Below are 12,001 nucleotides of genomic sequence, written 5' to 3'. Positions count from 1 at the left end.
CTACGTGATGTTATGATCTGGAATACCTATAACCAAAAATCATGAAACCATGACAACATAGAATTACTGGACTCATATGGGAGGAAAATGCATTTTAAAAATTCAAGGCTGGTGTTATATTTCTATAATCACGCAGTACTTAATATCTGAATCCTCTAACATTCTGGTTGGCTTCTGCCCTCCAGACCTAGTTCTTGTTCTGCAGCTCCATTCCCTTCAGATGAGAAGCTGGCTTCTCTGCTTTCTATTTTTTTTTCTTTATGCTTAATGATGGAAAACTCCATGAGAAGCTGTAAAAGTTAGCTCAGAGGCACTCAAGTAATATCTGCCATAGTCAGTAGAAAAATAATTCCGTGCCATCTCATTGTTCAGAGGGCAGATGTCACTGCTATCAAGGGATGCTGAAGAGGCACTCTGGGTGTGCTTAACTTGGAACAGTTACTAGCTAGCTGATGCAACTTTTTTTTTTTTTTTTTTTTTTTTTTTTTTAACTTGCTTACTCTTATGCTTAGTTTGACTGCAGGCTACAAACCACAGAATCTACTAGCCCACTTCTGGTACTTCAGAAAAGTATTGGCTCAGACTTCTCTACAAAGGGCTGCCTTTCTTGGTATTGATGTTTGTTAGTATTATATTAACCTTATCTGGCCTCAGAGCAGCTGATAAAGCACAAATTCTAGTAGTGAGAAAGCTGGAGGTTATTACTGACTGCTTTTTCCTCGTGCATTTACCGTGTAATGTAGTGAAGGTGGAAAGTCATGCGTGCCAAAACATGATAGGCAATGTCCCCATTTCCAAGCCTCACCAGATTGCTCTCTGCAAGTGCTTCAGGGCATCTCATTCAAAGTGTAACTCCTCAAAAACAGGATCAGGAATATTTTATACTTGAGAAAACTTCTGTCCTTCTGTCTCTGTCATGCCTGCTGTCAGTTCCTCTGCAAGATATGTATTGGTAGTACCAATGGAAAAATTTCTACATGCTTTCTGGATGCTTTGTGTGCCTGTTTTTATGGCAGTAACATCTAAAATCGGGACAGAGACTGATGATTCTGTCTCCACCCTTTTGGTGTGGAGCAGTCGCTGCAGTTTTGAGTAGGTCAATAAGGATAGCCCAAGACTGATGGGTCTGTGTACTGGAAATAATAATAATAATAATAAAAGAAGTAAGGTGTTTATACAGGTGCTGGAAAGTTGTTCTTGTGGGGTTTGAATGCTTTGCATGTTGCCTGCATTGCAGTAAAACCTCTCATACTGTTGAGAAAATAGCAAGCTGCAGTAAACATAGGTGTGAAAACTAAATACAGTAGGGAAAGGAATACTGAAGGATATTTACCCTACAGCCAGTTTTGTGCATCTGGCATAGCCAAGACTGTTAGCTCCTGACAGTGGTTAAAACTTTCAGCTCTCAAAAACAATACTGCTATTGGAAAGCACTAGTAATATCAAGATCAGTGAGAAAGACTGAATGTTCTGGAGTTCCAGACCTTTGCAGTTCACAGGTGAATATAGTGATTATGTTTACTGGCAATTTAATATTTTCAGTTAAAGCTTCACTATACCTTCCTTGTTCTTTGATATCAATTCTCACTTCATTTTGGGGCATTTTTTTTCATACATTTAAGCATCTATCATCTTGCATAAGTTTGCGTACTGTCAAGCAAGTGAAATTCCAGCTCTAGTACTAAAAATTCACATAAATTGCAGATACACTCTTGTTAGCAACAGGATTAGCTGCTGCATGTCATGCAATAAGGACTGGAAATGTTTAGTGAAGCTAGAATGAAAAAGCAACTTCTTTATTTTGGCTGATTGGATTATGAATGACCTTACTGAGTTCTTATTTCCAAAGGCTACCCTGGCCATAAGATGTGGTAGCAGATGTGAGAACTTGCTGATCACAGTGGTGCTTATGGTCTGTGAGGCTTGACTGCAACTTTTTCCACAGCTTTTGCTCCCATGCCTACTGGCCGTGACTTTGATGTTGTTGACCTAATAGTATCTCACCCATTATTTTATCTTATCTACATTGAAAGGTGATATTGAAAGAAATATGTGAGCCTGGCTGCTTCTTCCAGTTTGTTTCCCCTGGATTCTTTCACCATCCATGGCAATTGGCTTTTTGGATGATGCATACAGCCTATAGCCGTCAGTGTCTTTATACAGGTACACTGTGCTTGTTCTTGCTTAATTTAGTTTATTACTGATTTTTCTAATACTAGCAGGCCTTGCAGCCTTTTGCACAGACAGACAGCTGACTGTTGTGTAATGCAGGAACTTTTAATAACATGTTTGAGATCAACCTGTTGTTAACTGCATCAAATACCCCCTAGTTCTTGCTCATGAAACATCATACATTTTCTTGTCTGGTCTGTACGCTAACTTTTGGAAGCTTTACTATAAACTTCAATCATATATCCCTTATATAATTGAAGCATTCTGGAGATAGGAAGGCTTGCATTCTCTGTCTATTTGAATGTGGGTAATGCAGCAAGCACTGTATTATTTCACTAATTAGGCACAAAGAACTTAATAATGTCAGAGTAGCTTAATCCAGTGGCTTGAGAAAACCTGAAAGCTTCTTATTTCCAGCAGAGGAAGATCCTGCTGTACAATGTTTGCATTTTCCTTGTTCTAGGATACCTTGCAGTGGTGCTTATCATCACATAGTATAACATTGCATGCAATTCTGTGCTTCCTCACTAATCAGATACCGTTCCTGTAATTCTCTGCTCTGATGTCATTACAGTTAAGGAGAGAGTTTTGGATAAAATGGGCTCCAGCCTTTATTTTGTTCTTTGAGTTCTATATGTGCTAATGTTTCATCCTCGCTGACACTTTAAGAGAATTTCTAGATGATTCACAGTATCTTTTTGTATTCTCAGTCAAGTAGAATGTGGTTTGAATCTTGTATTTAGCTGCAGTGTGTTTAGTATGGAGAAGATGTGGCTGACCTTTGACAGCCTGTAGAATAGCTCTGGAGCACAAGGTCAAGTGGTAAAAGAATACCTAGGATTTCTGGAACTGAAGATGAATTGTAGTTGAATGTCAAAGGTTGGTCTGTTACTAAAGCAGTGTGATTAGAATGTACTTTGAAACAATGAAAACTTGAGCTTTGATCCTCTTCATTTTCCTTCAGTCAGGAAGACAAACATAGACTTGTATTAGAGGCTTTGTGCCGATTCTATTAAGGTCTGCATGACTTCTGAGAGGCAATCAGATAAGTTTGCTTACTGTCATGAATGACTTTTGAGTACGCTGATATTTTTATAATCTTCTCTCTCTCAAAACAAAAAACAAAAAACAAAAAAAAAAAACAAAAAACAAACAAACAAACAAAAAAACCCAACAAAGGTGTGTGTGTAAATACATGTATACTTTTTATATAAATCATGTTGCTTGCTTGAATGGGCATTCATAGGTGATGAAGTACAAGGTTAAAGCTGAAATACAGTACTAAGATGCCTGCTGATGTAAGATTCCCTTTAAGTGAGGAGTTTTGAGATGGGATAAAATAACCATATGCATTCATTTTTCAAATCCTAGATTTAATGTATATGGATAAATAGGTTAGTTTCTTAAAGCATATTACAGAGATATATATCTTAAGATTTTGCCATGAGTGATGGAGTTTTAAACTTTGCTGTCTTATAGAACAAGACTTTGCAAGCATAGACGTGCTTTTTGTCATATGGTTTATCTGTCTTGTATACTCTCTTTCCTTGGTTAGAGAAAACTTTCTATTTGAATAACGAAGTGAGGCAAATGCTCTCTGAGTTCTCTGAGATGTTGGAGTGATTGCCTGTGATGGACCAAAATGACAAAGATGTGAAATAACAAGCACCTAACTCCAATTCATGATCTTACAAAGTCACTATTGAGTGAAAACCCACATGAAGGACACAAGGCTTTTCCTATGTAGTTTCCAAAACACATTGATTTTTTTCTTAGTGCACTTAACAGCAATAATACAATTTCTGTTGTACAATTGCATCTTTCTTTTTCTCTGAACATAGTAATAAGCTTTTGCAGAAGTTTTATTTGTTCCAGCAGGGATGAGGAAGTGTTGTGACATTTGAGTCCCATACTCAGTAAAGCATTCTTGCTTCCCAGCTGAGAACTGCTGTGAAAGTAAAGATTACTTTCCCCTCCATCAGCTCACACCCAGGCTAATTTTACAGCCTTGTCAAACAGCAGTAGAAATTATCAGTTATCACTACTTTATCAGGTGCAGTTGACAAGGCTAGATTGGAATAGAAACACAGTGTGACTGAAGCTTGTTGCTGTAAATTGAACACTTTGACATGCTAAGACAATTACTATGTAAATCTTCACTGGAAAAATGTTGTGTCGTGGTAGCTTTGTCATTGGCTTGTCAGCAGCTGTGTGCCCACTGGGTGCTGTAATTTCTTTTAATAAAGAATGAGAAAAAAGTCAGATCTGCTAAGAGAGCATGTACTACTGACAGAGCAAGTGGAAGAAAGGTTGAAGGCTGATTCTATTTTGCTGTGACTTATTCTTTCTGTAACATGACAGAATTGGAGGTGGTCTACATTTAGACGAAGTAACTGCTATAGGAAGCTGCTACCTTGCTTTCTAAATGCAGCCGTGGGATGTCTGAAAGGCATTTAACTTCTCCTATGTTATTATCTTTCAGAAAGGGCAGTTTACAAGGTAGTTGATGTAGAAAGCACAGAACCTGGTAACTGGCCAAGACATTGTTATTGGCATCCTTTAATGTGCATAAAATATTGCTGTTGTTATATCCACGGGGTCAAACAAATTGCTGCTTTTATGAATCAACTTTTGCTGTGAAGCGGCTGAAGTGGTGCCAGCACTCTCTCCTTTATGATCATTTTTAAAGCCCATTTTCTTTCATTTGTTCTCCTACAGAGCTAGTGGATATCAGTACATTTCTGTTAGCAGAGAAGCTGAAAAGATGCAAAATGTTGTGGTTATGCATCTTTTCTTAACTATATGATATTGTAGGGCTATTATTTTTTTTAACCTAAAGTTCATCAGGGAATTAAAGAGAGTTATCACTATGCCTAAATAAAATGATGTCACTTCTGCCCAACAGAGCAGACTATTTCCTCTTCTGAGACTAAAAGGTTTATCAATAGTTTTAGTACTCTCAATAGTAAGTAACAAGCAATTAGAACTATTCTGCAGTACCTCTTCTTACAGAGTAATTTTGTTTTGTATTTTATGAGGGCCTGCTGCAAGCAGTTCTAGATGATTGTGGCAATTTTTTTTCAAATTATGGCAAGATAATATTTTGGGAATAGAGCAATTGTTATTCTTTTAACCTTCTAGAAGTCTGTCTACAACTTCAAAATTGGCTCAAGAAGTGTTTTATTCAGGAACTTGGTTTTAACTCTTATTTCAGCCTAGCAGAAATCCATGTTTCAAAGGAATAATTAAGATCAGTCTTAAGTGTTTCTGAGTGAGTGAAAGCATGTGATGGCCCAGCTATAATAGCATAGTGAAGGAACAGTGTTTAAGATAAGCAGGTTGTAGAGAGTTCAGTTTGTCAGTTCTGTATGCTTAAGATTTCACTATACAAATAATTTATTCATAAATTCTACCTTAACTTTTTGTTAAATAAATATATCTTGATTTCACAGTAGCCAGATTCTGGTGATATTTGCATTATGTGCTTATAATAAACAGTATTATATAGCTCTTCAAGTTCTGTTTTCCAAACCAGTGGGAAAATGACAATCCTCCTGAGGTTGCTGAAACACAGCTGTATGGGAACAGTTCATAGATCACAGAATCACACAGAATGACCCAGGTTGGAAGGGACCTCAAGGTTCATGAAGCTCCAACCCCCCTGCCTGGCATCCAACCACCCTGCAGGTCCATCCTTCCCTAATCCCTTTTAAGGTGTGGCAGCCTCAAGGGAAAGTTTTCTCTACATGATTGTCTCCAACCCCCTGTGAAAGCAGGTATCCTGTGATAGGTTTTACAGGTAGGCATCCAGATGGGTCTTGAATATATCCATAGAAGGAGACTCCACAACCTCTCTGGACAACTTGTTCTAGTGCACGATCACCCTTGTCATAATGAAGTTCTTCTACATGTTTGTATGGATCTTTGTATGCTCAAATTTTAGGCCATTGCTCCTTGTCCTGTAAATACACACCACAAGAAGAGCCTGACCTTATCCACTTGCCTCCTGCCTCTCTTTAGATCTTTATAAACATTAGTCAGATTTCCCTCAGTGTTCTTTTCCCTAGGCTGAATGGACCCAGGTTGCTCAGCCTTTCCTCATATAGCAAATATTCCATGCCCTTTATCATGCTTGTGGCCCTCCTCTGGACTCCTTCTAGGAGATCCCTGTCTTTTTTGAACTAGGGAGCCCAGAACTGAGCACATTATTCCAGATGTGGCCTCATTAGTGCAGAGTGGAAAGAGGGGAGAATCACCTCCCTCAACCTTCTGGCCATGTTCTTTTTGTTGTGCTCCAGGATGCCATTGAACTTGGCCACGTGAGCACGCTGTCCACTTGGAAGTCCTTTGTGCTTTGAAAATTAGTTCAGAAACAACTCATGCCCTGGAGTCCTCAGTTCTTAACATCTACTGTGAAAGTCCATAGTGTACAAAGTATAGTAATGTGTTGTTAAATTTTGTAAGAAATATCAATTAAATGCTCAAATAATGTGGAAGAAAATCTTACGGCAAGAAAGGCAAGACTGCTCAAGAAAAGCAGTATCTGGAAGTGTAATTCAAGGTTGATAACTTTTGATTTGTGGTAAGCTTGAAAATACCGTTGCATCTGATTTATCCACCAGTTTGGTGTCAGTGGAGCTATACTGCTTTGTCATATTTTTTTGTATGTGTACAATGTTTATTTAAGTCTAAATTGTTAATGCTGTTACATAATTCTGAAGATTGCAGCAAGGGAATTGCATAATGTCTCTTGTACAGTCCTTGCATGGCACAGAAAAATGTAATGGAGATTGTGGAAGAATAGTCAAATAATGTGCTCTAATGCTAATCCTGGAATAGTTATGCTCATATCAGTAAGGGTAGTGATGTTGAGTTTCAATGCATAGCCAGAACTTACTACTGAGAACACTTTCATGATAGTAGTACAATGGAAGCTGCAGCAAAGGGGGGAAAAAAGAAATTCCTCTGATTTCAAATATTTTGTCTATGGAATTGAGGGCAGAAAACTCATTAAATGTCATGAGAGCTTTTTTTCTTCTGAATCTGTAGGTAAGTATAAACGTACACACATCTCATTCAAATGATCTGGTTTACAACATATGCAAAACTAAGCTGTAGGCATCAAATGACCTGTCTTTGTCTTCATTCGCTCTACAGATCCACTTTGTTATTACAGACTTCTCACAAATAAATTTACTTGTTAATCCAAATGAAAATACTACCAGGGCAAAAACTGATCCTGATGGAACTCAGCTAAAAATAGCAAATAGTTTCAAATAAAAATAAAATAGAATCAGAAGACCTAGCAATCACACCTTTTTTATTCAATCCACCACTGATTTTTGTCTTTTAATTCTTTGATCAGGCAGTGATGTGACACTAAGGCTCTCAATTAATACATTTGCCTTTATGAGTTGCTATGTGATTTGTTCATGAAAAGGAAAGTATTAAGTAACGTTGATTGGCATCAACTATGTTAATAATCTTTTCTGTAATCAGTTAGGTCTTGGAACAAATCTTGACTTCATTGGAACTGTCTGGCTGAACTGCCTGTCTTTCTTAAATGTACCATCCTTTTTTGAGGTTGATCTTATAATTTATTCCCATGTCTTTGTGGATTTTCTAGTATCCCATACTTTAATGTATCCGAAGAATGCACTTCTTTATTTAATATTTCATTATTCTGTCACTTTTTCTATCTGAAATACACTTAGTCAACATAGTGTGTTCATTGGAAATACACAGATAAAATGCAACATGTTCAAGTTAAAGCTGGTGATTAAAATATATGTATGCTATTGTTATGATCTTTCAAGATTACTGAGAGTTTGCACTGCAATTTCAGTGTAATGTTTTGTCAAAACTTCAGTGGATGTAGTTCACTTTCATTTAAATATAAATAGTGTGACCACTTTAATGAATTAATGAATTTAAGCATTGTTAAAATTGGTTGTTAAAGGCCATCTCTTATACTTAGTGTTATTTATTTGTGCAGTAGAACTTAGTTGTTTTGTTATGTTTTGGTAAGACTGAATTCTTAGGGAATTATGGATGACTTTTTAATTACAATTTCTCACCTCTTTGGAGAATCAAAAATCTCACTTTCGAAACATTCATTCCACAGCATATGTAAGCTAATAATTAAATGAATTTTAGAAAATAGACATAGTAAATACTCCAAGCACTGTTGTTATGATGGGGTTAGATGACAGCAAAATGCAAGATATAAGGAACCACATGGATGGACTTTGATCCAATGGTACATGCATGTATATGGCCTCTGATTATTCTTTTTGTAAAGCTGATATCTTAGCAGCAGGCATTGAACTTTGTTGTTATTTCAGTCCACAGACTTTTCCTGTGTCTGACAGATCTGTTCTATGGCATAGTGCAAGCTACTCTCTCCTATAGATAAGCTGGATAGAAATTCAAATAAAATAGATTTTTGTGTTATGCCTTCTAAAATATACTGATCTGCTATTACAGTTAAGTTTCATGTCATAGAGAGTTTAAAAATGTGCAGAATTTAACTTGCTGAAGAAAGATAAGTAGGCCACCACTATGAACCCTAACAGACTGTCTTAACAATAGAAGATGGAATTTAAGGTGGAATTTCTATGAATTTGACTTTTTTTCTTTTTCTTTTTCTTTTTTTGAGAAAAGTAGGAAAAGTGTGTTTCAGTGTTTTGTGGCTTGTATCAGCAGTGAATTCATTGTAGCCAAGTACCTTTGTAAGGGCTAACCAAGAAAAAGTTTATATGTAAGTGAGGAAGAAGGGTTACAGGTAGTAGAATGATGGAGGCATGTTAGGAAAATCTAGGATGTCTTTTGCTCTTATATTCTAAGCATGGTTCCCTTTTGGAGTTAATAGAATCATCCATTCTGTAGGAAGAATGAAAAGGTTTTAAGCTATTTAAGCATCCATGTCACTTCTCCTTCTCACAAATTACAATATGCAATTACTCTTAAACCTTTCCTATCCATGTAGACTTAAGGTTACAATACTGACCTATGCAAATACATAGACTTCTTTACAACTTGGTTAAAAAAGCATGCAGATAAAGGTGTAGATAATTTCCCTTTAGAAAGGACATCTTTTTTTAGAAAGAAAAAGCATTCTGGGGTTTGAGTGCTCATTTTTGTACTTAATTTTACGGGTTTGTTTCTGGTGTTTTTTTTTTTTTTTTTCTCCTCTATATGAGATGAACAACTTTTCAATTTTAGAAACCTACCTAGTAGGAGCTAAATCTACTACAGGGAAAATCTTGCTTTCAGTAAAAGCATTAGATGTATTTCTTCTAATCCAATATCATTATTAAAAACAATAGTGGCTGGTTTTGATCAATGGTTTTCTTGATTTGTCAGCTGACTCAGGTATCTGTGAGTAATGAATTCCCTTTGTTTTACTCCATCCCACAGCTAAGTAGAAAAATTTCTACTTAGAAATGCTCTTGCAGAGTAGCTGTACTTTTTTGCAGTGTGTGTATATGTTCTCCCAGCAGATGCTTAATAAAATATTTCCAAGAAGTTATTTATGCAAATGGATAGTCATTAAATTCACTGTTTCCGTGTTCTAGGAAGAAATGGTTGACAAACTTAAATATTATTTTTAATAAAACATTTAAATAATTATTTTCAAGTAACACTTGTAAAGTAGAAATGCCAAACTGGCTGCAAATATATGTAAATCAATATTATAACCTACTGCAGTATTTGGTTTGAAGTTATTCTTTCTAAAAAACACTGATGTTTGTACGTATAAGTTGGAAGTCAAAGGTTTTGTCTGCTTTTTGTTGTCTTTTTATCACACAACAGTCTGTGCGTGTCTGTATGGATACCTTGGTCAAGGTGCAACTTTCCCTTGGAGGAGGAGTAGTCATTCAGTTTCATTTCATTGTCCACTTTGGAATTGGCTGACAATGCAATGCCATGCTGTTGGTAGAATATGTCACTTTCATTTCTTTTTTCTTCTTTTTTTTTTTTTTTTTTTTTTTTTTTTAATGCAAAAGATAATGACTTATCCATTTCAGTAACTAAACATTATTCTTGAAGTGCTTTTAGATATGAGGAGAAACTGAACTGCCAAGACAGTTATTTGTTTTTTAAGAATATGGGATTTCTTAGCACATGGTCACATATGAAGACAAGTTACTATTGGAAACATAAGTTAAGATGTCAGTGTAGTTTACATTTCACTATTTGCATCTTCAGAAGGTGTTGCTGCTACTGTATGTACAGCTGTTAGGATTGTTTTGGATATCTAGATGGGGAGCTGGATTTGTACTTGTGGATACTGTTAATTTGTGGTGTGAATACATCAGATGAGCAGCCAAAATTATTGCTAGTAAATGCCGAGGCAGACTTTACTATATGCTTATACAACTGTTTTCTTCTCTCTCTAGCTGTAAGCACAAGGTGTACTTGGAAAAGCTACCAAATACCAGCATAATTATCCCTTTTCATAACGAAGGCTGGACTTCCCTCTTGCGAACCATACACAGTATTATTAACCGCACTCCAGACAGCCTGATTGCAGAAATCATTCTTGTGGATGACTTCAGTGACAGAGGTAAGGCCCAACTGGTTTTGTTTTATCTGAAATTTGTAATGAAACGTGGTTCCTGTTGAAATGAATGTTTAAGGGAAAACTGAGGAAGAAATAATTGCTGAAGTGCTTTCCTTGAACTAATGTGTGATGTTTATCTGGGGAAAAAAACAACTTTGTTATTAATTTGATGTTATCTTGCTTTTTTTTTTTTTTTTTTTTTTTTTTTTTTTTGCCTCAATGGTGAAAAGAGATTGAAAGTTCATTCATCTTTATTAGTATAGTATTTTGAATATATTCTTTCTGAAATACTGTAAATTATTAGGGTTTCAACTCTTCTTATTTTTTTTTTTTCCCCTTAACCTTGGTTTTCACTCAGAAAACGTTTAGCTTTGGCCAGATTGAATGTAATTCATTAGACGTCTATCCTGTAATTTTACTGTTAGTAAGCTTCATATTTTGGTACAAAGTATCGTACAGAGAACTGAGACAGTTTTGATTAGAATATAAAAAAAAAATTGTTTCCAAATTGTTAATCAAAGCTCATGTCATCTCTGTATGACAAAATTAAGAAAAAATTACATCATGTAATAAATGTAGCCATCATTACTTGATTGCAGTGCGGGAATGGAATGTGGTAAAGTTCCATGTATGAAATTTAACAGTTTCATAAGTAAAAGTCATACATGACAGTGGTATGGAACTTGGAAGTCATTTATTTTTTAAATTCATGAATTTATTTATTTTTTAGGACTTTAATCGTCAAGAGCATTGACTTATTATTCGGTTTCGTTTTGATTTGGGGAGGGGGTTGGTTTTTACTGAAACATCAGGTTCTAATGTGGGTGCGAGCCTCATTCAGACTACACTGATACACAGCAAAGGAGAACAAACCACGCTCTGTGCTGATCTGAAAGGTTTGTCTCAGATAGGAGTTTTATAGCAACAGATTTCTGACTTGTTATTGTGAGAAGCCCCTCAGTAAATGAGATGAAGTTTAGCGGGGAAATAACTTGAGAGAAGTCTTCAAGTAGGCTCAATGACATTTCTGAAAGCTAAAATCCTTATGCTGTGAGAATGGTTATTTAGTCTATAATTGCTCCATATATTAATATTGTAGCATTTTGCTAAGGAAGATCCTACTGACTTGTTGTGATATGCTTTGAAACGTGTATTTTAGAAAGCTTCTACTTCCCAGTTACTAGAACAAGCATTAATGCCATTAAACAGGAGACTGTACCATGTCTGTTGCTCTTTTTTGCATGCCCCAGCATAGATTCTGCT

The 12,001-nt window shown here is 36.0% G+C and overlaps 1 protein-coding gene across 2 annotated transcripts in view; it reads left to right on the top strand.

Moving 5' to 3' along the window:
• GALNTL6 (polypeptide N-acetylgalactosaminyltransferase like 6) overlaps positions 1–12,001 on the top strand; it is a 421,154-nt gene that overhangs the window by 170,712 nt on the left and 238,441 nt on the right. For both annotated transcript variants that reach the window (XM_072334685.1, XM_072334684.1), the window contains exon 4: positions 10,575–10,741. In XM_072334685.1, the coding sequence (XP_072190786.1) occupies positions 10,575–10,741 (167 nt within the window). The remainder of the gene's footprint in view (positions 1–10,574; positions 10,742–12,001) is intronic.

This window comes from Excalfactoria chinensis, chromosome 4 (assembly GCF_039878825.1).
Source record: "Excalfactoria chinensis isolate bCotChi1 chromosome 4, bCotChi1.hap2, whole genome shotgun sequence".
NCBI classification, from domain to species: domain Eukaryota; kingdom Metazoa; phylum Chordata; class Aves; order Galliformes; family Phasianidae; genus Excalfactoria; species Excalfactoria chinensis.
The sequence above is the reverse complement of the archived record's forward strand: the minus strand, read 5'-3'. Positions and strand labels throughout refer to the sequence as shown.